Source organism: Sminthopsis crassicaudata, chromosome 2 (genome assembly GCF_048593235.1).
Source record: "Sminthopsis crassicaudata isolate SCR6 chromosome 2, ASM4859323v1, whole genome shotgun sequence".
Taxonomy (NCBI): domain Eukaryota; kingdom Metazoa; phylum Chordata; class Mammalia; order Dasyuromorphia; family Dasyuridae; genus Sminthopsis; species Sminthopsis crassicaudata.
This window is the reverse complement of record NC_133618.1, coordinates 288,762,101-288,789,169: the sequence shown is the minus strand read 5'-3', so window position 1 is coordinate 288,789,169 and position 27,069 is coordinate 288,762,101. Positions and strand designations below refer to the sequence as shown.

General features: G+C 35.7%; 3 protein-coding genes across 9 annotated transcripts in view; 2 read left to right on the top strand and 1 right to left on the bottom strand.

Annotated features, from left to right (window-relative positions):
- CPSF2 (cleavage and polyadenylation specific factor 2) overlaps positions 1-8,083 on the bottom strand; it is a 28,296-nt gene extending 20,213 nt beyond the window's left edge. Inside the window, exons 1-3 of the mRNA XM_074289641.1 lie at positions 7,901-8,083; positions 1,442-1,624; positions 12-171 (exon numbers count right to left, since the gene is read on the bottom strand). Of these exons, the coding sequence (XP_074145742.1) occupies positions 12-171; positions 1,442-1,590 (309 nt within the window). The 5' untranslated portion in view covers positions 1,591-1,624; positions 7,901-8,083. The remainder of the gene's footprint in view (positions 1-11; positions 172-1,441; positions 1,625-7,900) is intronic.
- Positions 6,581-15,445, top strand: NDUFB1 (NADH:ubiquinone oxidoreductase subunit B1). 2 transcript variants are annotated; one of them, XM_074289647.1, is made up of 4 exons: positions 6,581-6,845; positions 8,295-8,412; positions 13,631-13,776; positions 15,353-15,445. In XM_074289647.1, exons 3-4 carry the CDS (start codon positions 13,640-13,642, stop codon positions 15,387-15,389), a joined length of 174 nt encoding a protein of 57 aa, XP_074145748.1. In that variant the 5' UTR covers positions 6,581-6,845; positions 8,295-8,412; positions 13,631-13,639; the 3' UTR covers positions 15,390-15,445. The 2 variants fall into 2 exon arrangements, with proteins under 2 accessions (XP_074145748.1, XP_074145749.1); XM_074289648.1 differs by lacking the exon at positions 6,581-6,845 and having other exon boundaries at positions 8,284-8,412.
- Positions 15,446-18,345: 2,900 nt separating this feature from the next.
- ATXN3 (ataxin 3) overlaps positions 18,346-27,069 on the top strand; it is a 31,669-nt gene continuing 22,945 nt past the window's right edge. For 2 of the 6 annotated variants that reach the window (XM_074289644.1, XM_074289643.1), the window contains exons 1-5: positions 18,346-18,517; positions 24,333-24,497; positions 24,764-24,808; positions 26,281-26,366; positions 26,865-26,931. In XM_074289644.1, coding sequence (XP_074145745.1) covers positions 18,494-18,517; positions 24,333-24,497; positions 24,764-24,808; positions 26,281-26,366; positions 26,865-26,931 — 387 coding nt within the window. In that variant the 5' untranslated portion in view covers positions 18,346-18,493. Of the gene's footprint in view, positions 18,518-18,637; positions 18,857-24,332; positions 24,498-24,763; positions 24,809-25,454; positions 25,512-26,280; positions 26,367-26,864; positions 26,932-27,069 lie in introns of those variants that run through there. The other 4 variants (XR_012486432.1, XM_074289642.1, XM_074289645.1 and 1 more) reach the window with 4 other exon arrangements.

The window sequence follows — 27,069 nt, the reverse complement described above, 5'->3', positions numbered from 1 at the left end:
ACAAAATTTACCTGATAAAGATCATACATGAACATCTGTCCCATTTTATAAACAGGAATGGTTGCATAGATAGCACAATTCAAACCCAATTTTCCAACCGCATATGGGAGTGCACCAAGATGGAGAGGATCAGGATGAGAAAGCAGTACTGCATCTACCTGGTGAACATGTCTAAAAGAGTACAAAATGATTAGTTTCTGGCATCTATTAGTGGTAGTATATTGTAATGAAAAGAATAAATCTGTAGTAAGGAAATTTGGGATCAAATCCAAGTTTTGTCACTACTAACTGAGCAATATAATGGGGAAGTCACTTAGCCTTGGCTTTCTAGCTTGTAGAATAAAGATAACATTTGCTCTAGATATCTTATAGAATTGTTGTGAAGAAAGCTCTCTATAAACTGGAAAGCATTTTAAAAATCTGAGTGATAATTATTTTATTCCCAAGAAGAAATAAGATGAAAATGCTTAAAAAAAAAAAAAGGCAATCAATTCTAATGACTATTAGCAATCCCCAAAATCCCATTTTGTGATTAAAAGCAAAAACTGGATCATGGATGTCAACCATAATGCTATCCTATTTTCCTTTACCAATGGTAATGGAATAGCCTATGCCTATAAACATAACCTAAAATACAATGCTCAAAAATAATGATTTAAAAAAGGGGATATCTGGAAAGTGAATTTAATTGTGATTGAGCTATGTATTACTGTTTAAGATTCATGTGTTCAAGTTGGAACTTTGGTAGGTACTCAAGGAATAATGCTATTTCTACTTATATCTTTGCTATGGACTTTAATTCAGTATTCTGGATGGTGATTGATAAAATCCAATTATGGTAAACCTCAAATTAACAGGGATGTTTGGAAGAAGGGTTATTTTGACTGATTTAGTCAAACCAGAAAAGACTCCCCTTATCTCCCCAACTTCTACTTGTCAAACATCTTAAAAAAACCAACAAAAAACCCCCCATTTATTACTGTGTTAATAAATAGTGAAAAGAATTGTGTCTTTCTTTGATAGATTAGAATCCTGAACTATCAGTTTTCATTTTAGAATATTGTAGTTGCTGGAGAAATTACAAACCATTCCAGCATCTTTCCCAAGAAAACCTCAAATGGAGTAGCAGAGTCAAACACAAGTGAACCACAAAATCCTACATAGGATCTTATGTTGGATGTATCTTGATGCTAGAATATTCAAGTTTTTGATTTCTCACTAAATCTCTGACATGAACTTCTTTCTTATGATTTGTTTCTCCTAAAGGTAGGATAATGAAAGTACTTAACACTCTAATTGCTAAATTTTAAATATCTAATTTATCTTTTATCCTGAGCACAATCAGAAAGAACATTAAATATTTTTGGATTTTACCAAAAAAGTGCTAACATATAACAACAACAACAAAAAAGTACTAAAGTATACACTAGCATTTACTTACTTTCTAAGAGAATCTATGATATCCATTGAAAAGTGTTCATCCCAACCACAGTCCAATAAAAATCGAAACTCATCAACCTGAAGTAGATAGCAAAGTGCAGACTCTTCTTGCACCCCTGAGAGGGTAGTTAGTTTGATGATAGATGTCATTTTTGCATCCCAAGGTCAGCAAACAGAAAAGTTCCTTCAAAAGAAAGAAAATACCATTAGAAATTTATCTGACAATGAAATTGAAGTCTTTGTCAAACTGGTAAATACATGCAAATTAATGGCAACATACGAGATTGCATATTAAAAATGCTGTGCAAAAGCACAAATGCCAATTATCTTCATCATCATCACCATCTTCATACCACCAATAAATAGACAGTTGTCTTCTCAAAAATCTCTGTGAAATATAGATTCTGGGTCTTTTTTGGGGGGCTAAAAACTTGGCCTTTCCCAGTCATTTTACAAAACTTTTCCAATTTAACCAGTATTTTACCTTTTTAAGCCATTTTTTCTCTCATTTAGACAAAAAATAAACTGCCTATTATTTTCCTCACAAAAGATAACTACAAAGTGATAAATTATGATTTAACGAGTCCAATGATTAATTGTGACTGCCATTACTCAAAACATTTTTAGATTTCCTTTTTTAGAATTCCTTTCAGACACTGAATCAAAGCTAAAAGAAGAGACCATTTTCCAACTCCTTTATTTACAGATGAGGGAACTAATGGCAAAGAGTTAAAGTGACTTCCCATAAATCACAGTCGATCCTTTTAAATATCCTCAATCATAATAAAGTTTGGGACTAATATTCTGAAATAACCAAAAGTTATTTGAAGTATAAGATAAATAAATTTAAGCTGGAAAATACTATTTTTAAACACTCATTCATGAAAAATATGTGGTTAAGTAGAAGGGTTGATTTGCTTATGATCTGGCTCAAATAATTCCAGAAGTTGCTGGGCAGAATTTCTATAATGGGTGGATAACTTCCAAAGTGACTACATTAAAGGATAAAATCATTCTAATAATTTGTTACATATACTTAAATGATTTAACCAGTTGCATTTATAAACTATCATGTTGTATTAGGTTCTGAGTTTACAAAGAAAACCAAACTAGTTCCTGCCCTCAAGCAACTTGTTATTAGAACTTATATACACAGAAAATTAAAGTTAAAATAATTTCCAGGACATAAATGTGAACATTTTGATGAATAAGTATTAATGTCAATCCATCTGCCTATCATACTTTGGAAATTAGAATTCTTTTTTCTTAGTTTTTCCTACTACTAGTCAGCCCAAACCCTACTGAATAATTGAGAAATTTTACATAAGAGGTTTTTCAATGTTTTGCAATCAGCAAGTAATCAACAGAAAGAGTCGTAAAATGGTTCCTTGCAGTATATTGCAAATGATTAAATTCAATGCCTACTACTTTTGGGTTAAATAATATCAGAGATGTACAAAATTAAAATTAGAAAATGTTTACAATTTTTTGGAGGGGAGAAATAAAACAGACACATAAGGGGACACGAAATGAATAAAGAACTTCAATTTCTTCCAACTCCTGCAGAAAGTGATACTTCTAAAAGTCAAGCATAGTTGAAAAAAAGAAAGGGAAAAGATTTACAATTTTCACAACGCTACAACATAGAAATTGTTAAGATAAAGAACTCAAAAGTTAATTTTGAAGCTTTAAGCCTACAAAGAAAGCAAAATAAAGAAATAAAAGGACCATGAATCAAGGTCTTAAAGGGAAGGAAAAGGAAGAGAATAAAGAGAATGTGGCGGGGGGGGGGGGGGGGGGGGGGGAAGAATCCTTATTGGAAAAAAATAAACAAATCAAAAACTGAAGAAGGAGAATTTTCCTTGACAGGGGAAAAAGAGGGAAAGAATTGAAAAACCAGATTTTTTAAAAAATAAAGAAAAAGGAATTAAGTTAAACCTTAACCTAAGGTTACAATGGTAACAAGGGGGATGATGCTAATGCACTGCTAATGAGGGTAAGAAGAAGAAAATTTGTGGGAACTACTTTAAAAAAGATTTAAGCACATATAAACCATAAAGGTATACCAAAATCTATAAAGAAATAAGGAGGGAGAGGAGGTATGAGAAATGAGTAGTGGGAGGGAGGGAACCACATGTGAGAGGTTAGGTAATAAATAGCATAGTAAGTTAAGGAACAGAATTAAAGCAGAAAAGTTAGCAGGGATTGGAAAGAGAGAAATACACAAATACTACAAGCATCAGGAGTAGAATTTATTAGGAAAAATAAAAGTATGGTTAGTAATCATTGAACTTAGACAAAGTCAAACTTAAAAATTCAATCAGGATAGAAATCTTCATCATACATCAGCCATACTAATAGTTTTAGATGCATGTTTATATATGGTTAAGTCTTGAGGATATGTGGATATGTATGCATATTGCTCTATGTATGTGTGCATACAGATATATGCATGTGGGTGGGTGGGTTTGAATGTATATGTATATATCTGTGTATGTTTATATCCATATTTGCTCTATATAAATATATCTGTACTTTAGCTTGCTTTACTTACATTGCTAGTACTTTAGGGAGACGGGGGAGGGATGAAAGGGGGAAAAAAGAAAAAAGTAAAAAAAAATGTGTGCAAGAAGAGAACAAAAGAACAATTTACAAGGAAGCAAAGAAAAGATGGATACTCATGAATATAATTTCTTCTGATATTATATATTCTTTCTCAAACGTAATTTATTGTTATAAATTTTGAATCCTTTATGATCTGCTAGGTGATGTTCTGTTGTTTTATTTTCTCTCTCTTCTTTCTCTTCTGCTTTTTTTTTTAATAAACAGAACATTTAAAAAAAGATTAAGCAAAAGTAAGTGAAGAAAAAGAAAAAGTATTGTCTTTAAAGAGAAAGAGGTATTTTAAAATTTTCATTAAGAAAAACAATATTAGAAATTAAAGGAGAAAAATATAAACCTCTCATAACTTTAAAACCAAAGGCATTAGAAACCAATCCAATAAAATGAAAGAGTTAACATATTGGATAAGAAACAAACCCCCACAGTCGCTTAAAACAAACACACCTGAAAAGCAAAGTTATATACACAATAAAGATGAAGGACTTGGACAAAATTTACTGTGCCTTAGGTAAGGGAAAAACAAAAATTCACAAAATAGACAAATAAGGAAATAATGTTATGCTAAATCATAAACAAATTATTATCAATATTAAGATCCAAGTGCCTTAGTATCTAAATTCATTTGTAGTTTACATATTTAATTTTTTCTATTAAAAGCGTTCTTTATTTTTAGCATTCTTTTCTTTTTAAATTGCATTCCAAACTCACTCCCTTCCACTTAGAAGGCAAGTAAAATGATATCAATTATACATGTGAAATCATACAAAACATATTATATAAACTCATAAATTTATTACAGGTAAGGTGCCTACACTCCTTACTATTATTTGATGTGATGCCATGAGTACTTAAATTCTACTTCTAACCTAGAAATAACAGTAAGACAAGAGAAAGGAATTAAAATCAAAAAGAAAAGTAAAGAGATAAAACTATTCCCATGTGCTAAATGCCATTTTCCAATATATGTGATCAAAGGATAAGAATAGTTCCTATAAGAATTACACACTAGTAACAAACACAAAAAAGAATAAGCCAGATCATTAATAAAAGAAATGCAAATCAAAACAATGTTCTGTTTCACCTTGCAAATAGGCAGATAATAAGAAATAAGAACGGTTTATGTTGGATAACTTATTGGAAAATAGGTATACTAGTATACAGTTGGTAGAACTGTGAATCAGTACAAAAATTCAGGAAAGCAATTTGGAATTATATAAATGAAGAGATTAAAATGTTCATGACCTCTGAGCCAGAGATTCCACCACTGAGGCCAATAATAAAAAGCAAGATCCTATACATACCAAAATGTATAGCAATATTTTTGTGGTAGAATAGAACTCGAAACACAGGTGCCCATTGTTTGGGAAATGGTTAAATAAATTATAGTATGTAAATATAATGGAATATTACTGTGCTAAAAGAATTGACAAATATGCAAACAGAGAAGCAAGGAAATACATTAACTGAGGCAGACTAAAGTAAGCAAAGTCAAAATAATAATATACACAAATGGCTACAAGAGTGAAGCAGAAAGAACTACATCCACAAAATAACTGAAACTGAATATTGTCAAATTATAAAGAACATATCTCCTAAAAAGGAGATATGAGAAATCATCTCCCTTTCTCCCCAAACTCTATAGCAGAAAAGGAAGATTCACAGATGTGAAATAGTCCATATATTTTCAGCCTTATTTTGATGTCTTGGTTAGTTTTGCTAATTTTGTTCCTCTTCCTCTTTTTCCTTTAAAAAAAACTATTTGTTACAGGAGACAGCTTTCTAATAGAAAATGAGAGGGGCATACAGGGAGAAATTTTAACTGTGTAAAAAATAAAAGATATCAATACAAAATTTTTTTTAAATATCAATCTACTTTCTGACTCCAGAATTAATTCCTATCACTCCCCTAGACACAAGGCTACATTCCAGCTAAAATCAACTACTAGCTGTTTCTCAAATTCTCATTTCATCTGCACATTCATGTTTTTATTCTCACAGGTGGTCTGTACCACCTACTCTACCTTCTCCGAATCTTCCCCTTTCATTTAACTATTAGTTCAAGGCTATCTGTTATGAAAAGTTTCTCTACAGGTGTTAATGTTCTCTCCTTCAATTTTCTGATCAGATTCCACATTGTGTCCCCTTAGAAGAAGATAAAAATCCTTTGGGGAGCAGACTATTCAGTCTATTTTTGGAGTTGTAGTATCTTGAATAATTTTTGTTGTTCAGTCTTGATGACTGAATCTTTATGACCCCCCCATTTGGGGTTTTCTTGGCAAAAAATCCTTTAGCGGTTTGCCATTTCCTCTTCAACTCATTTTATAGATGAGGAACTGAGGCAGTGTTATGTGACTTACCCAGGGTCACACAGCTAATGAGTATCTATCCTGCCTTAAATTTACTAAGTACTTAAACCTCAGCTGAACAAGATCCCCGTTCATGTAAATCACTGTGATGTAATAGGAAAAATAACCCACCAAAAATAAAGTCCCAGCTTTGTTACTAGCTGCGCAGCCACTGAACAGTCACTTACCCAGGGCTCTGAGTGTTTCCTTATCTCTAACATGGGAACAACACTTGTTCTACCCGCTCACACACACGCTTAGAGTGAGTAAAGATCATGTATCCTGGAAAGAGCCTTAAGGACAAATGCTATTTTTATTTCACCCTCCAAACCAACATTTTGACCATTTGTGTAACTACAAATGTCTGTTGCTGGAGACAATAACAAGGGGAGAATTAAGAGGGAGGAAGCAGAAATAATAAATTCTAAGATCTAACAGGTGATCTATGTTTATTTATGACAGGGATTTTTAATCTAATTTGTGCGATCGACCCTTTGGCATAACCTACAAATATCTTTTAATAGTGGAGAAAAAGCTAAATTTCAAGGTCCGTGAAATAAGGATGTCATTTTCTCCCCATTTCTTCCCCATCTGGGTTCAGAGACTTCTCGAAATCTATTCCCTGACTGTTCTGTGGACCCCGGATTAAAAACCGCTGATCAGTGCGAAATCTGAGGGGACGGGGAGGAAAACATCACAGGCAGCAGTTGTATACTGTTTTGTCAGGGAGTTAGTCTCATGCAAGAAGGATAACAAAAACTGGAAAATCATCCAACTACACAATATGCATTTATTAAAAATCTATTCTAAGTTAGGCTCGAAGCCAGGCAAGAGAGCCGCCGAGTTAACCAAACGCGCGGGAGAGCGCCGAAGGTCCGGGGGACGCGGGAGACTCAACTTTCGCTCCCAGATTAACTTGCTACAGTCTACATCACCGCGAGGGGTACGGAGCCTCAAAAATGCGCTCCTTAAGTCAAAACGGCGACAACAACGTAGCGCCAACCGAGGCAGTCAACATGATAATAAAGGCTGTTGACATGTATGACAATGGACAAATGCAGCGAAGCAAGCAAACACCGGCGCCGGGCCCAGGGGGAGGGAGTCAGCCTGGAGACCCTAAAGAGGAAAGCGGCACAGACAGTCCCTACGTGGCGAGAAGTGGAGGCCAAGCAGAAACAGGAGCCAAATTGGGTCCCAAAGAGGCTTTCCTTTTCCCGGGGGCAGGGGCGGGTAGTGCTAAAGAAGGCGTCTAGTCTAGGCAGGCTCTCCCAGCCCGGAGGGAGGATGCGAGGAGGTAGTTCAGAATCGCAGGGATAGGGAAGAGCTCGGTAACCTCCGAGCCAGGAAGCACGAGGCCGGTCTCCACGGGGGCATCAGGAAGAAGAAAACGCCTGGGGCGCCTGCCTGCGGGCGCCGAGGCGAGCCTGTCCGGCCAGAGGCCCAGGAGCCCAACTCTCCCGGTCGACTTCTCTCCTCTTTGCATCACCACTTACCTCTATGGCCCTCTCTCAGCACTCCTTAGACTTTCCTTCCTGCCTCCCTCCCTTTCCAAGTCCTTGTTAGGTCTGGGCCCGGATGAAAAAAGCAGCAGCTCCTTCAGCAACCGGAGCACCTACCACTGCCCGCCAACAGCAAGCGCTGACTGGCAGCCGCCATGTTGGGGGCGGGGCGAAAGAGGGGCGGAGAGAACTTGGAGCTACCATTTCTTCCAGGGGGGGAGAGGCGCACAGTGCGGTGCAAGAAGAGTGAATCGACCTAGTCTGGGGAAGTTCCGCATAAGCTACACTGGTGACCAAGTTTTAAAATTTAAACTATGTCTGGAGGTTAAGGACAAACAAGAAAAGGAGTGAAGGACTGACTTTTCAGTATCCTTTGCTCTTCCCCCAGCGTACGGAATGGTGGCGTCCTGCAGGATGTGACGGCATCGGAGATCTCTGCCGGAGTCCTCAGAGGGTGCTTCTCTGCCCTTGGTCGATCTCTCAGCTCTCGGCATCTCGGCCTGCAGGTGAGTTATTGCTTCGAGAGGGGAACTGAAGTCGGGGAGGCTCCAGGGGTGGGCTCCAGTTTCTTTCGTGCAGGCTCACGCTCCCCCACCAGAAAACTAGTCAGGAGTTGGGGGTGGGGTCTCCAGGAGGGCGGAGGACGTTCGTGTCCCGGCCCGCGGGGCTGGTCCCAACATCCCTGGGGAGTACAGATGGAAGTTTATTCTCAGGCAAGAAATCTAGTGGCATTTGGGTGCTGTGATCTCATTGTGGACCAAAGCCGTCTTCTTCCAAAGCTGTCTTCCAGCCTGTGCTTAGTGAGTGCTTTTATTGCTTTGTAAAATGACAGCAGAGAGACTTTAATCTTACTAGTAAAAATGTATTAGCGCTTACTACAAGCTATGCACTGTGCTAAGTTCTTTAAAAATTGGTATATTGGGAGTAAACGTTCCTGTGCTATAGTATTTAGGATGGGTAATGCTTTTTCCTTAAATTCTCAAAATCCCAGATTTTGGTGCAGCCACAAAATTGAATTCAGTTTCATTAATTATATTGATCATTTGCTAAGTGAAAGACATTGATTGGTATTTTAACAAACGTTTTTCATTAATAGCTAACATTAATGTAGCACTTAGAATAGAGATTGGACTTTTGATGTACAGACAACTTTCAAAGTGATTAAATTCCCAGCAATGCAGCTTAGTAAATTTTCAGCATTTTATTAAATGAATGAAAGTGTTGAAAAGTTGCTTGGGTCAGTTTGAAGTGAAATGATTTGCCTGTGTTGACAGATTTGAATCCAAGTCTTTCTGGCTTCCAATCTGGCTCTAGATTTACTATCCCCATATTGACTCTAAACTTCACATAATTATCTGATTGTTTCCTCAAAACAACCTGTTTTCCTCTGTCTCCTTAACTGTAAAATGGGGATAAAAACAGCATATATATCAGAGGCTTATTGTGAGGATCAAATGAGATATTTGAAAAGTATTTAGAAGTGTTTGAAATAGTACTTATTCTCTATTCTTCCCCTTGACCCTTTCAAGCTATCATCTTTTCCCTTTCTGCCAAATCTGTAAAAAGAATAATCAGATTTTTTTGCTTCACCACACATTAGTTTAAAACTTTACCTTTGCTATACTGAAGTACCACTCTCTTAAGAACACTAATGATTTTATTGTTAAATATGACTTTTCCCCCCCTTTTCATCTTTCTTAACTTCTCCCTTGCATATAAGAAGTATGAAGCACTCCTTGATAACCTTGTTAACATTTAAAATGCCTCTTCTTTCCCTTCTGAAAGTTATTTTTGGGGGGGAATAAGGAGAGGAGGATTGATTCCTTTTCTCTTTCCTAACTCTTCAGCGTATATTTCCCTCATAATTTTTCCCTTGGCCTTTAACTTTTCTCTCTATTCTGTGTCTCTTAATGATCTCATGAACTCCCGTATTTTATTAATAACTATTAAAATGCTTACCAAATTTCAATCTTCACTCCCAACCTTTCTCTAATGCCTAGTCTCATATATTTTCATGTGAATTAGCGTGTCAGCATGAGCAAAATAAAAACTACTTAACTTGCCCTGGATCAGTGACTTGCCCTAGTGATAGCTAGTAAGTGTCGAGTGTCTGAGGTAAGATTTGAATTCAAGTCCTCCTGATTTCAAGGCCAGTTCGGTGACTTCATTTGTTCATGGTAATTAGTGCTAGCTTCCTAATTAACTATATGCTCAACACATAACACAAATGCCTTTGCATGTAGTAGGTGTTTAATAAATAATGAATTGAACTGGATTTAAGGCTTCCTTGTAAATGAATTCTTCCTTGCAGCCATTTTTTTTTTTTTAATATATTATCATAGATCACTTTTCTTCCTTATCTTTATCATTGTTACTGGTGCTAATTTTTTCCTGTGGAATCCCTGTCTCCCTTTTACCCTTTGTCAAACTGCTCCAGAAACTAAAAGTAAATTATCTGAGGTTGTTTATGAAGGAAAAAAGATACAGATGCAGAAAAACTATACCAAAAATAATTAAAACTATAAACAAGACTTTTGATTGTATTTGAAGTAATTAATACTTAAATTTCCTAAGCTATTCTTGGAACTTCAAATTGAACCATTTATTCCCCCTCATAACCAGAAGATGATCATATCTTCTATACTACAAACTTTCAGAAATGATTTTTGGGATTCATCCATTGAGTGTTTATAAAGCACTTTGCATGCATTATCTCATTTGAGCCTTGCAAAAAAAAAAAAAAATTATCCTCATTTTATATTTGAGGAAATTCAGAAAGCATCAGAAGAATTTGAGCCACCATATCACACCATGGATTAGTTATTTGTCTGTTTTTATATATTTGGCTCACACTCAGTCAAAAAGCTTCCTGCATGCATGATAGATTTTGGGTATTTTCCTTCTTTTTTAATAGAAGAATTATTAATAAAAAATTATCTTAAAATGTTTCTTAGGTCACTTGTGAAGTTAAATGACTTGCCTAGGATCACAGTACCAGGGTGTGTTAAAAGTCAGGACTTGAGCCTGTGTCTTTCTGAATCCCAAATGCTATAAAAACTCAATAAAAAGAATTAAGGGTGGAAATTATAATTCTCGGAATTTAAAAAGAAAAATACAACCAATTGTTTAGAACAAATCATAGGCATTCTCATTAAAACAGTGGACAGTGAAAAAGGTCATCCTTCCAAATGGGATGAAACAAATGCCCAACTAATCAGTCACTCTCTTCTCTTTGATAGTCTCTCTAAATTGTGTTAATTTGTGCATTTTTATGTCCCCAAATGGATCTCAAGCTTCCTGAAAGCAAGGACTGTGTGCTCTTAATCCTTTGTATTCCACTCAGAACATGCTGGGTATTCTTCACATAGCAGTTACTCTGTAATTGTTTGTGGAATTCATTCATATTAAATCCTTTTAAAATGAATTATCCAAAATATTATAAGATTTAGATATAAAGGCCCTTCCTTAAAGATCAGGGATGGGGACTATCAGGCCCATAAGCTGTATAAGGCTTTTGAAATAATTTGCTAGGCAACTGCAGGCTATGATAAACTGAAACCTAAGTATGACAACTTCCCACCAATTTTGAATTCTTTTATGTTGATAATTTTGTATGGCTTGTAAATGATATTATAAATATCCAAATGGCCCTTTGCAGAAAAGAGTTTCTCACCTGTTATAGATTTTCTTTGCCCAACCTCATTTTACAGTAGTAGAAAATGACTTCATAGTTTAAGTCACTTACTCAAGTTACATAATTAGTTTATTGAATTATTAGAATTTAAAATTGGAAAGAACCTCAAAAATCCGTTAATCTGACTAACCCCTCGGTTTTATAGAAGTAGAAATTGAGATCCAGATGGATGGATGTAGCAGTTAGGATTCCCACGCTGGTTTTCTGACTTAAAATCCATTACTTTTTTCATTATTACACTCTACCTTCTGTGATCCTTCTTAGACACTGTATATAATTAGGCATAATTTAGTTTCTTCCTTAAAAAAACAAACAATAATTAGTTTTTGAACTATTTGTTCATTTAGGGGAAATTGATGTTTTCTGATAGCTGTGCTAATCAAGGTAGAAGGAAAGATTTTGGGATCTGAATATTTTATATCTGTCAACATCTGTGTCACCTTGAGCTTGTCACTTGAATGTTCCTGAATCTTAGTTTTCTCCCATGTAAAATGAAAGAGCTGCATAAGAGAGACTCTCCTCTTCCTTCCTAAATTCTTTACAACAAAATCTAAATTTAGGATCTAATTTGGTGAAGAGATTTTTCTATTAACTTGTAATTACTGAAAAACCCTATTTTGCAGATTTCATATATTGGAAATTGGTATTTATCTTCTTGTCTTTACTGCCATTAGCACTTTTTCTAAGATACTTAAGTTCAACTATTGTGATCTCTGTGCTAACAAGTAGTCAGTTAATATATGATAGATTTGCCAAGAAGTGTTTGTTTCAGTAGAAAAATGAGTAGTGCTTTTGACTTTGGAGCAAAAAAAAAAAAGAGAGACAAAAAAACTTATAAAACCTAAAATAAATAATTCTAAATAAATTTTATAAGGTGGATTAATTTGCCAGTAATAGCTTCCATTTTGAACATAGAGAAAGAGAGAAACTATCACAAAATCCTTTTATTTTAACTCATGAATGAAGATACTGGAAATAAAGCTCAAGAAACCAATTCCCAAAGAGGTTCGTAATTGCTTTGTTGGTGGAACAAACTGAAAATGGGTATAATCATTCTGGAAAACAGTGTAGAGTTATGCAAATAAAATATGCATATGTCTATATTCTTTGACTCAGAGATTTTACTTTAGACATAAACCATTAAATATACAGCAGATAAAAAAAGGAGGTTTCTTATACACCAAAATATAAGTAACAGAATGGATGTTTATTGATCGGGGAGCAACTAAACAAATTGTGGTTTATGAATATCAAGGAATACTATTGTCCCTAAAAAAGGAAAAGTATTTTTTAATGCAAAGAAGCATAAGACGGGCATGAACAATCAACTAAGCAGGGCCAGGAGAACAATATATAATGACTATTATGTAACAATATACATAATAATAATAATAATAATAATAATAATAATAATAATAATAATAATGTATACAACTACCACAAAATAATTAAAACATATTGCTGCAAAAAAAAAAGACTAAAATCCTTATTATTAGGAACTTTTCATGTCATAATCTGGTCAGCATTGTCTAGGACATTGTCTGGAACTTAATATGCACATAATAAAATAGTTTCTGATTTTTTTTTCCTGAAAAGAAATCAACTTGCACACTAATCCATACAACTATTACTACTATCTTTTTTCTTCATCATATGAATTTTAGATACTGTATATCATGTCTTGTGGAGGAATTTACAATTCCCCTCAGTCCCTAATGCAATTCTTTACCCATAAATATATTCAGCATTACATGTTGAATGAATCAATTTATGAGGCCCAAAGAATTTAAGCAAATTAGTAGTTTGAAGGGAACTCTTCAATATTCATATTAGTTCATTCTTTTCCACTAAATACTTTCTTCCTATTTTAGATGAGGTTTTTAAAGAGTTCTCAAAAGCAAAAGTCTTATCTTGTGATGCCCTTTTCTTTTCTTTCTTTCTTTCTTTCTTTCTTTCTTTCTTTCTTTCTTTCTTTCTTTCTTTCTTTCTTTCTTTCTTTCTTTCTTTCTTTCTTTCTTTTTTTTTTTTAGGCAATCATAATGAATTTGATTCAAGTGGTTCGTGAGCACTGGGTTCATATCCTGGTACCAATGGGATTTGTCATTGGTTATTACCTAGAGAAGAGGAGTGATGAAAAATTAACTGCTTTCCGGAATAGGAGCATGTTATTTAAAAGGTTAGTTTACATTATTTGTTTTCTAGACCTTCTATTAACTAACTACAGTACTCAGCCAGCAGTTTTCTGCAGTGAGCTTAAAATAAAAGTTATTACATTCACTTTGGAATCTCATTAAAATGCTATATCAAAAGAAAAATGCTCTCACAATAAACTTCATAAGGTATATCGATCAGACAAAGACAATATTTCTTGTGTGTCAGAAGTTCATTTTTATTAAGTTATTTGGAACTGGGAGCACTTGTTTGGGTTTTTTTTTTTTTTTTAAGCCATCTTAGAAAAATTGATTTTGTCCATATTTCAGAGGCTAAGACTTTACCAATGTGCGTACTTCTTCCAGTAATACATCTCAGAATCCCAAATAAATTAGGAAACAATGTGAGCTGCTGTGGCTGGAAAAAAAATTGGAAGAAGGCACATCAGGTGCAAAATTTGGGAGTGGGGGGCAATGGGTAACTCAGGAAGAAGTATAGACTGATAATTGCAATTTGAATAGGGGAATTCCTCTGGTAAGCTATTAGCAGGAGAAGGTTCCAGCAAGCAGCACATGGTTAAACATTTTACAACTGTTTTACAAGTTAAATTCCTAAGTCAAGGATTGTCTATTTTTTGTGTACTTCAAGAATTATATAATGTAGCTAGAAAAGTTTCAGAGAAACATACCCAAAAAGATCAAGGTGATATCCCATATGAAGTTAGATTAAGGGGCAGGTAGGTGGCTCAGTGGATAGTGCACCAGCCTTGAATTCAGGAGGACCCGAGTTCAAATTTAGTCTTAGACACATAACACTTCCTAGCTGTGTGACCCTGGCCCAAGTCACTTAACCCCAGCCTCAGGGGTTAGATTAAAAAGGAATTGAGATATTTTAGTCTAAGAAAAAGGCTGAGAATTTGAGATAAATGAATAAAATCATAAAAGATAAGGAAGTGTATACGTTTGAATATACTGGACAAAACATCTTAAATGAGAACTTATATTTATGTAGTATTTTATTTATTAAGTTTTTGTAGGATAAAAGAAATAGTTTGAGGGTACTGAGAATTCTGGCATTATAAGTTATAAGCTTGATAGTATTAATCCCAAAGAAGTGGGCTTCTTTGGTACAGGACTGAAGCCCAAGAATAAAATTGCTTAAAATAAAGACAAAAGTGTAACTTAACTAAGTTTTCCCCTTTTTCCCTGATACTTTCATTTATGTTCACTGATACGCTGTTAGTTTTGTATCATAAAAGCAAGGATTACCATATTTTGAATATGTTGTAAAGTTATAATGTCACAGTTTGGCGCTAAAGGAGCCTTATAGGTCATCTGATTCAGTCGTCTCATTTTACACAAGAATTTGAGTTTCACATTAAGGGACTTGCCAAGACTCACATAAAGTCTAGGAAAAGGAGAGTCAGGAATTGAACCAGGTCTTCTAACTACAAATCAACTTCTCTTTCTATTTTACACCAGTGCCTCATAAAAGTGTCATATGTACAAAATAAAATAGTAAGTTAACCTTCTCTCCTTTTTCCTGCTCACAAAAATTGTTTCTTAAATGTTTGTCCTTTATCTCTTTTTCCTTCTACACAGGGAACTGAAACCTGATGAAGATGCTACTTGGAAATAAAAGCTTTGGCTGAATTGAGAAATGTTCGTGTTGAATAAAATATTTTATGAAAGCAATGAAAATTGCTTTGTTTTTACTTAGGAAATTGTGTTTGCCCTAATTATGATGAGCTCTTTCAAAATAAGAAAATAACAAGGCCCTGGAAAAATTTGTTTAGATAGATTTTTTTTTTTGGTGGAGTATCTCTAAAGGACACAGGTCTTGACTTGTACTTGATATTTTTACTTCATATTATTTCATTTTGAAAACAATTAAAATCCTGTTCACAAATTTTTATGAAACACTCCAAACATATCATGTCCCAGATGTCTAATAAGGCTCTTCCATTTGATATTAATAGCATAATAGCACTTACTAAGGTGGTCATAAATATCGAATAATAAGTTTGTAAAGCCATTTCAAATATATAAAGCAAATATATAAAACTTTTCCCACTTTTGCAGCTTTTTACCTGAAAAATTTTTACATGACCCAGAATTTATAGGTATATAAAATTAGATACACAGCCCAAACATTTGCCAATGCTAAATCATTATTTAATGACTCCCAGTCTTTTATGAAACTCCAAGTGGGGTTACAAACCATATTTTAAGAAGCTGGGATATAACTTCAACAATACTTTATGAATCAACTCTTTTCAGGCAATGTGATTTTCTGAAAGAACTCTGGGAGATTACTATGAACCACTACATAGAATTCTCACTACCCCTACTTTTGTCCACCTGCACTTTTGATTTCCTTCATAGGCTAATTGTATACTATTTCAAAATCAGATTCTTTTTGTACAGCAAAATAACTGTTTGGACATGTATACATATATTGTATTTGAGTTATACTTTAACATATGTAACATGTATTGATCAACCTGCCACCTAGGGAAAGAGGGTGGGGAGGAGGGGAACAATTGGAATAAAAGGCTTGGCACTCGTCAGTGCTATAAAATTACCCATGCATATGTCTTGTAAATAAAAAGCTATAACAAAAAAAAAAGCTAGAATATAAAACACTACAGAAATACTAGTAATTAATAGTAGTATAGAAAAGTTTCATGGAAGAAGTTAGGTCTTTAACTTTTAATGTATCTCTGTCTTGCCTCCCCCTCTAAATTATCAGTCAGTTTTTTCAATTGAATAAGCATTTTTGAATGAATTGGGTGAATACAGAAACACAGAACAGACACATTTCAGTAAATGACTACCTGGCTTCATTTAGGGACATTTTGTTACTCATTAACATCTCTGAAAGTTAGTTCATAGGATCATAGACCTAGAGCTAGAACTGAACATTATTTAATGCAATCCCTTCAGGAAATTATGGGGCAGAGAAGTAAAATTATTTATCCAAGGTTACAAGGGATAATGACAGTCTGGATTTGAACTCAGGCCCCTAGGACTTCTTGCTGATTAGCTGAAAAATTAGATTTCTCATTTCTGAACTCAGAAGAACTTGCTGCCTAAGTCTAACCACTTGCTACTCATAAACTTCCAGCAGCACATTATCTCCAGTGAAAAACATACTTCTCAGCCTGGCATTTAGCACATTCTACAATCTAATTGCAACTTCAATCAACAAACATATTAAGTGTCTCCTATGTACTAGGCACTATACTAATGAACTAGGGATACAAAGACAAAACGAAACTGCCCCCAAGGAGTTTAAATTCTAAGAGAAAATAACCAGAGCATGGATGAAGGCCTTGAAAAAAGCCAGACTCTCCCAAAGGATAATACTATAATATATAATAATAATATAAAAGATAATATTTGAGGAGGGAGAGCATTTCATACAAAAGCGTGGAAACAAAGTCATGGGAAAAAGATAGAAAAAGGTCAGGTTCTAGTGATATTTAAGTATTAAATAGAAGGGTTTCTATTTGATCATAAAGGTAATTTAGTTTTTATTATGGTCAGATCTGTGCTTTAGAAAAACAATTTTAGGTTGCTTTGTGGAAAATGAGTTGGAATGAGGAGAAGTTTGGGACTTAATCCATCCAAGCTACAAGTCTAACAGGATAGTTGCTATGTGAATGAAAAGCCATATCAAAGAGGTGTTGCTACAGAAATAAGAACTGGTAACTTTCCAGCCTTGTTTTATATTACTTCTCCTTCACTCTGGCCCAAGTGGACTACTTGATGTTCCCGAACTAAAATTCCACTTAATATCACAAGCATTCAAACAGAACTCTGCTGATTTATTTCTTATCTTCTTTCAAGGTGTCTCTTTTTTCGAAGACTTCTCTAATTTTTTTCTGTAGTGAATGTTCACTTCTCGCTTTACCACCTGCTTACATATTCTACGTAAAGAATATGTATCTACAGTGGCAGATAGGTGATGAAACGTATATACACATGAATCAATGTATCACCTACCTATGCAATAATTGCCCAGCTTTATTTAATTCCTTACCAGCAAAAGCATGAATTTCTCATCACGTCATCTGAGTTCTGAGCTCAAGTGTATATATAGTCTTCTGACACCAAATCTTTTCCCTAAGCCACACTTTATACCTCTTGCAAAAGAGCCTCATCTTTCCCAGGTTCCCACAGTGGAGGTGACAGGAAAAGAAGTCTTCGGAACCCCAGGGTTCGGGCCTCGGGCTCCTCCTCTGAAAAACGAGGACCAACGGATTTCTACGGCCCCTCCCCTGTGGGCTCTAAACCCTAAGATCCTGAAAGGTTACGGACCCCATCTGGCCCGCCTTGCTCAGTCAAACAATAGAGGGAGTCCACAGCCAAACCTGACCCAGAAGGTCCGCCAGTCAGCCCGAAGGTGCCACAAACTGCAGGAAATTGATCTGCCGGGGACCGGAAGTGCCGTGAGGGCGGAGACGAGCAGCTCGGTGACCGTCACGTGGAAGATTACGCCTCCGAAGGGCTCTCATCGGACCAGCCCGCTCCTTCCCACCTCCCCCACGCCTTCTTCTCACATGACTCCTGTCTCCTGCCTTCGATTGGTCATCAGCGAGCTCGTGTGGGCGGGCTTTGGCGGAGAGGGTTGGACTTGAGCGTGGGGGTGGGGATGGGGACAGAGCTGGGGCGGGGGGCGGGGGGAGGGGCTGGAGGGGGGTGGTTCGACGCGGGGCCGTTGGCTCCAGACAAATAAACATGGAGTCCATCTTCCACGAGAAAGTAAGTGTCCGAGGGTCGGTGGGGCGCTCTTAACCCCTTGGGTGGTGCGGGATGAGAAGAGTGTCCAGGGTTCTCCCAGGAAGCCGAGGCGGCTTCTCTTGCCAACTCCACCCTTCCGCCGGGGCCTACCTAGCCTGGGGAAGGGACACCCAGCTTAGGCAGCCGCTTCCTTCCTAGGGCACCCAGGATCCTCCTCAGTGGCCACCGGCTGCAGGCCTCCGAGGAGCCCGGGAGGGACCAGTGGGGCAGGAGTCGCAAGCCCCAGGGAGAGGAGAGAAGGAGATGGATGGCATCGTGGTGGTGCTCGCCTTGGGCCCTGAACCTGAGAGGGTGCATTGGGTCTGCCTTTCCCTTGCTAGCTATTGTTTAGTGTTATTGTAATCGTTATTACAATTCCGCTTTTCCTCCCCGCCCCAAGCTCCGGAGTCTGCTGCTGTCAGGGTGGGAGACCCCAACCTCCCTTTTCTTACCTCCCTCCCTCCGCCCCGTACATACACACCTTGTGAGATGGATAGATAGGTGAAGAAGCCTAGTCCAGAAAGCTCTTCCTTTCTGCACTGAAATGACTTCAGCACTGAAGTCCTGCCCATCTTTGAACTGACAGCTCGAGCAGAACTACTGGGCGTCGATTCGGGACTTTTTGATTGAAGTCCGGGATCTGGACGGCATTAGCTGTGTGGTCCTTCCCAAGCTAGTCACGCCCCACTCCAACTGTAGTTTCCTTGGGGACTTGCCCTCCCTACCTTGAAGCCTTGTTTTATAGGAAAGCATTTTTGAAAACCTAATTGCCGCCATAAGACTCAATTCAAATGTGACCTTCTCTGGTTCCTCTCCTTCTTCTGACCCTCCTCAGACCTCACGTAGTACTTTATATTTTACTTCTTGGAGGTATTTATTGTGAAATATCCTGTTATCCTTTTTTACATTGGTGTCTTCTGTCTTCCTATTTTGTATTGTAAACCTTTTAAGAGGAAAAAAACCTAATCTCAATTAAAAAAAAAAAAAAAGGACTCTGTCCTGTGCAGAGTAGATATTAAATATGTCATTAAAAGTCCCCAAACTGGAACTCTTTTCTCTCCATTGAAATGATGAGCCCACATTAGGTTTTGGTGTGCGGGTGGACCACAAGGAGTCATCGTTTTAGAAGTTAAGTTCAATTTCAGTTTTCATTAGATAAATGTTACTCTTTAACTGATATGGGATTGGACTGGGACATCTCAAATCCTTAATTAGTTGCACAGGACCTTTGTACGTGTGTTTGTTTCTGATTGTTTCTTCCTTTTGATTCTTAAATAGCCACTTGAAAATAAGGGCAATTAAATGGTTGTGGTATGTGGAGAAACTTGTCTTCTCTCTTTGTAATTATCAGGCCCATTGGGTGTGGGTGAAACCTTACATGAACAGCTTTGGCAAGTTTTGTTTTCTTGTTTTATAGTAAATGTCATCATGTATAGAAAGGAAAACTGTCAAGATTGGTTTGGAAAAATGGGTCTTTCATGTTGTCCATTAATTATCAACTTATTTTGATGGCTTAAATGAAGGTTTTTTTGGTACTCTAAGAAGCAGGTTAGTACTTCATTTAAACGGTTTGCTCACAGCAACCAAACAAAAATCCATTGTAGCAGTATTAGAGTGGATTTGTTATAACAAATCAGAAGTAACCCTTTTTAAAAAATAGAACATTTTAATTGCTGGAAGAATTTTCTGAAAAATGTTAAGAAGGTAATGGGTTTGTTGTTGTTCTTGTTGTTTGATGGTGATGTTAGTGGTATGGATATTCCTTGATTGGGATTATTGATTATTTTACTTGAGAAGGAAATTTAGTTGTCTGGCAGACATACAGTGAAACTTTACTTACGTATATTTCAAAATTTAAAATATATTCTATAATTGTACATTCTCCTTCCATGATGCAGTTTGTGACTGTTTTACACATTAGGAGCCTATTTGCTGAATCTGTAAGACTCCAAAGTTCACCAAAATTCAGGAATCTCAGATGAGATTTCCCAACTAAGCATTTATTTCTTTGTTCAATAGAGTCTATTTCTTCTACCCAGAATCTGTCATTTTGTTGGCACAATAAAAAGAACTGAATTTGGTGCCAGAGGACCTGCATTTGAATCTTGCTTTTGCCACTAACTACTGTTATGACCTTGAAAAAGCCACATAACCTCTTTGGGCCTCAGTTTCCTTGTTTGTCAATTAACAGGTTAGACAAATTTATCGTCATAGATTCTTCCTAGCCAGAGCTTCCATTGTATAGCCTACGTGAATATAAGGTTACCTCCACATTATGAGAAATTCATTGGTAATAGGATTTCAGTGGCAGTTGTTTCTATACAGTATATCAAATGCCTCAAATTCATCTGGAGTATAGTAGAATCAGATTAAATCTAATGAAGAAATTTTAACATTAAATAAAAATATAATATTAATTTGTTATTATGTATTGTAATACATGTCCTGTGTGTTTCTGGAGATTTTACTTTGGAATCCTTTAAATAATCTTTTATATGCTACTTCATGAATTTACCTAATTACATTTTGATTATTAATTATATTTGGGTATATTTACCTATATTATATTTAATTTCATTAGTGTAAAAAACTTCTACCAATGAAGATGGTCACCTAGTGTACAATTTTTGGTCTTAGAACATTGGTGGGGCACTGTGGTATTAAGGACTTTCTGTAGAGTCACTAGTATTGTCAGAATCAGAAGCTGAATTCAGATATCAGGTGACTAGGGCCTGTACCAGTATGTTGCCTTTGTCAGAGGAAAGAAGGGAACATTTGTGAGAGACGTGAAAGAAAATTGACCTGAATGATAACAGATTGGATGTGAAGGGTAATGGGAAGATTTGAAGAAGACACATAGATTTTGATCCTGGCTATCTAAAAGACCTCTAGTTTGAGACTATTCAATAAAAGATGTTAAGATTCAAAGTTAGGAGAAAGGTTAATAGTAGATTTGAGAGAGAAGAGAGCATCAAGAAGAGAGTGATCAGAGGTATAAGAGGCTACAGAGAGGCCAGGAAGCATGAGGAATAAGAAAAGGTCATTAAATTTGTCAGTTTAGGAATCATTAAAAGAAAAATTTTGATTGAATGATGACATTGGAAGTCAGATTGTAAAGTATTGAGAGAAGAAAAATAAAGGAAATGAATGTGTCCATTGTAGAAGGCCTTCTCAAAGAGTTAGTCTCAAAGGGGATATCTAATAGGGATGGAATAATCAAATAAAAATATTTTGAAGATGGGGAAGACACAGAGATTGAAGATGTGAGAAAGTGGGACTAATAATACCTGCATAAAATGTCATTAAAAAATTATGTTTGTGTAAATGATCTCAGAAAAATGTTAATCTCAGATTATCTTGTCCTTGTTATCCGGCATTGTTTTACCTATCATAAAGTAATATATGTTTGGGAAATAAAAATTCCATAAGGAATATTTTAGAAGTATGTAAGTACCTATGTTTTTTGTCCTTCATTTTTTTCTTTTCTTTGTCTTTGCTGATGTTTGAACTTCTTGTTTTTAGCATTAACTTCAACTAAATAGTAAGTGTGAATATGTTCTTCTGATATCCAAAGCTGACTTTCCAGCCCAGACTCAAAGCCCTTCAGTTTCTCAGCCTAGCCTCAGTTCACTATCTCCTCATAAAAGATAACCCTTAAGTTTGAATTAGGTTTAAGTCATTTTACCTCTCTGTGCCTCAGTTTCTTCATCTGTAATATAAGGATTAAATTAAGTGTTTGCTAAGGTTCCTTTTAACTCCTTATATTATTTGGTTCCTAGTACTTTCTGTTCAAAGGCACAAATGAGTTTTGGGTAAATAAGGAGAAAAGCATGGACTGTGGAATTTAGCCCTAATAAAACATAACTGGGGGAATAATTGGAGGGAAATTGAGATTTGTAATTTTGTGCTCCCTTACATTAAACTAATTTTTTGGAATTCTTACCTTTTTTTTCCTAAATTTTTTTTTAATAACCTTCTTCATAAGCTATTTCCTAGTAGTATCAGCATGCCTTTGAGGATTGCTACAAAGTTGAGGCTGCCTTCTCTAAAGAGCCTCTTTATAACTACTAATAAATACTCTGCCTGGATGCTTTTCTCAGTGGCTAGCTTCATGATTTAAGGAAGGGGGAGGGAGGTACAGTTAAGAGGTAAGGGTCATGTTATCTTTCCCTAACCCTTATGACACTTAAATCCAATTATTAGTTCTTGCTGTGATTTCTTGTCTTTTTACCCATCAGTACTTTTCCATGTCATCACTGACTACATTCTCCTCCCTTCTCTAAATGTCCAGTTGAAATCTGTACTTCCTTGGCTTATAGTCATCAAACTGTACCAGAATTCCTGCCCAGAATTACTGTCACTACTTGGTGTCTCTGTGCCCATGTATATGCTGCTGAATGGGACAAGAGAAAATTAAGAAACCAGTGTTGATTGAGTCACCTCGAATTTATGAAGACTCCAAAGGATCTTAATTCCAAGAAGACAAGTCTTTTGTGCCTTCAATTTCTTCTTTCTCACCAAGCTATTTGAAACTTGTCTCTTCTCACCCTCTCTGATAAGGAACTTGCCTAAGAGCAGCCCCTCTGCCCCCCAACATGAGAACATTGGAAAAAAAGCTCCCTCCTTTCCTCTTCATCTTGACATTTTTTTCCACTATCTCCACTTCATTTTTCTTCTTGACAAGAAAAACCTCTCTTTTCAGTGCATGAATTCTTGATGCTAAATAGCAGATTGTCCCCTCCATCATCCCCACTTTGTAATTTTCAATCTCTTTTTCTTCATTCTTTCCCTGCAATCTACAAACATACCCTTATTTCTCCTATCCTTTAAAAAATCCTTGATTTGATCCTACTTGCCATGTATCATCCTGTGTCTTTTTACCCTTCTCAGCTAAGCTTCTTGAGAAAGTCACCTATACTAGGTACCTCCACTTCATCTACTTTCACTGTCTTCTAAATCCTCCACAGCCTAGCTTCTATTCATTATTCAACTGAAATTATGTTATCAAGTAAGCAATAATCTCTTAATTGTGACAGCTAATGGCCTTTTCCCAGTCCTCATCTTTCATCCCCTCTAGAACTTTTGACATTGTTGATTATCAATTCTTGATATCTGTGTTCTCTCTTCTTTTCTTCAAATTCATATCTTCCTAACTCCTTATAACTTAATTGAGAGACTACTCTTAAAGGAATTTTGAAGGTACATAGCTAAAAGACGTTACTTAACATACCAAATTTTTCTGTGCTTCATTAGTTCTCTGACAGTTAACAGCAGATATATAAAGTAACATGTTGGGAGATGGATGCAAGAAAGGGCATTGTATTTGACAAAACAAAATAATTGTAAATAAGGACGCCTGAAATTCACCTTCATGTTAATGGTGTGGTATCTCTCAAATAAGATTACTGCTTGTTTATTAATTCTTCTGATCCCCGAAAGTAAGAGAAACTAAATACTATTACAGTCATAGAATAGTTGTAAAGTCAGTAATGGAATACTCATAGAAAAATATAAGATGTGCTGTATTATATGTGCTGTACATAATGTTTATTTCATTAAATTTTGTTTTTAGCTTGTGGCTGAATGGTTGATTAGACAGTACTTTGTTAACTGATAAATTGTATCCTAAATATAACCAAGTGAGTTTAAGTGTAGCATCTGAACCATTTTTGTTTCAAAGCTAAAGAGGATGTGGTTCAATGTATCAAAGATAAAACCGCTAGATTTCTCTTTAAAGAATACTGCTATACAAAAATTTTAGCAAATGATAACTAAATCTTTTCTCTTAAATTATTAGCAAGAAGGCTCGCTTTGTGCTCAACATTGCCTGAATAATCTATTGCAAGGGGAATATTTTAGCCCCGTGGAATTATCCTCTATTGCTCATCAGCTAGATGAAGAAGAGAGGATAAGAATGGCAGAGGGAGGAGTCACTAGTGAAGACTATCGAACATTTTTACAGGTAATAATGTTTAGATCTCTAGACCTTTTGTGCCCTTTACCCATCAAGTGTAGTTTGAATACATTTTTAAAAACTACTCACTTTCTAAGAAATATTACATTTAATGATTGATTTGTTGAGTAACTGATGTTTTAAAAGGATGAACTAGTTATTTCAGCAATTTGATGTGTTAATTATAATCATTAGCTGAACTTGTAAACTGATGATTTTTAAGAATCCTAATAATAGTTTCTCCTCTTTTCCTCTCACTTATCAAAATCAAACAGCAACCTTCAGGAAATATGGATGACAGTGGTTTCTTCTCTATTCAAGTAAGTATGATTAGTATTGTACATTGCTTTTCAAGATATTCCTTTTAAAATCATTTTAGTTATATCAATATTCCTAAAGTTCTTCCATCAGGTTGACCCTAGAATTAGTCAGCAGTACTTTAAGGAAGCAACACAATTCTCACATCATTTTTCAGAATTTGAGCACATTTAAATACTTTTAAAAAGTAGTTATTTTAGTTTCAGCTAACTTTCAATAACGGTTCTACTAACAAGCCAAAATGTTTCAAACTTATTACCTCTTGGGTTAATTTTTGCCAGTTACTGCAAAAATCAACATCATAGTTACTATTTGTCTTTAAATCTGTAAAAATTGGATCCCTTGGTGATGCTCTGTGGCTTTTGCTTTTCTTTACTTATGGCTCTCTCCAGGGTTCTTGGGATGGGTAGGTGTGTATGGGTGTGTGGGTGTGTGTACATGTGTTTGTGGGATGCTGTCTATTTTGTATGAGTTTTTTCTTTTGTTTCTCACAGGGTCCTTTATGTGGTGCGTACAAAGATATCCCTCAGTTCCTCTGAGGGGCCAATATCTGCCTCTATCTTTCTTCATATTCTCTCTTTGTGCACCTTCCTGGCCTCATCATTCAATTGCATTTCCTACCACTGCTTAATTGTGCTACTGTTGTAGGTAATGGCTACTGCTGGAGGCAGGATACGGGACTAGATGGATCAATGGTCTGATCCGGTATGGCAATTCCTATGTTCCTAATTGTGCTGCACTGCTCTTGATGCTAATTCAAGTTTGCCTGCTACATTGTGTCCCCTCTCCCCCCCTTTTTTTTCTATGCCACTGCTTGGCTTACTTTCTACTTCTAGTTAACAAACTAGCTTGGTGGGGTGGAGGGTGAATATTCAGATTTAACTCCCTCTTCTTCCAAACAGCTTTAAATAATCAGCGTCAAGAGGTTTGATTGTTTCTATAAACCCATGATCACATAAGTTTGAAATGCATAAGACCTGCATTTTTATATCCCTAGTGTAGAACCTTCTTTAAGATACATTTAATTATATCCTCACTAACTCTGATAGTGAGCTTCATATTAATTTTCTAAAGTAGCCCCAACAGCAGCCATATTCCAAACTTGCAAATTTAGATTTATGTTGTAGACTAGTTCTAAGAATAGAGTAAGACTGTGATAGCATATGCATCTGAATATTTGAGGCTGTGTTTAATTTAGGGGTTGTGTGGTATTATGGGAAATTTTCAGCAAGAAAGCTAGTTTTGATATTCAATTCTTTTTTCAGTGCTCTGTTTGTTGTGTGTTGTATGTAGATTTGCGAAGGTTGGGTTTTGACTGTTAACATTCTAAGCTTTCCAGTTAATAGCAGTTTAAGCAAAAATGATAGCTTTGTGGGAAAAATCTGTGTAATTGTTCATAGAGGCTAAAGTGGCAGCATTGCTTAAATTTGGAGTTGAATGGCTTATCTCATGAAAAGTTGCTATTTTTTAACAGGTTATAAGCAATGCCTTGAAAGTTTGGGGTTTAGAGCTAATCCTCTTCAACAGCCCAGAGTATCAGAGGCTCGGGATCGATCCTATGTAAGACTTTCTTTTTAGCACCCTGCTTTCATTTTTACACACACAAAAGATGCAAAAAACAAAAACAAAAAACCCAATAATAATAATAACTTCTCAAAGTGTGTTTTAATTTTTAAGAGAAAAATGCATTAAACTCTTTTATTATGATGTTACCTTGTTTTGTTCCCTCAGCCTTTCCTTTTTCATCTTTTTGGGATTTATGTGAACATATGTCCTCTGAGCCTTCATGACATCTCAGTATCTGTGGCAGCACAGTGCTTATTCTTGAATGGTATGTGATGCCATACATTAGCATGACATCACTCACTTGTCTGCATATATACCACTAAAACCTGTAAAAAATTTCTAAAGTTATTATTAACCACAAAAACCTGGACAGTGTAATAGATTGCCACAGTTGTACAAAAATATGGTAATTTTGAAATTGTCACAGTATACAAGTTAAAATTAATATAAACTCAGTCACTTAAGCTTATATATTGTGTTTTATTTTTCCAGAAATGAAAGATCATTTATATGCAACTATAAGGAACATTGGTTTACGGTTCGAAAATTAGGAAAACAGGTGATTCCTTTTATTTCTCTTGATCCATACCTATTTCCTTATTTTAGCTTCCCATTTAGAATTTAAGAGAATAGTCCCATTAATGACATTATGTTTATTTTTGTATTCCATGGTATCAGTTTGAAGTAGATATAGACA

Coding starts and splice junctions, on each gene's coding strand:
- NDUFB1 (XM_074289647.1), top strand. CDS start 13,640: ATGAATTTGATTCAAGTGGTTCGTGAGCACTGGGTTCATATCCTGGTA. Junction 13,777..15,352: donor AGGAGCATGTTATTTAAAAG/GTTAGTTTACAT, acceptor CCTTCTACACAG/GGAACTGAAACCTGATGAAG.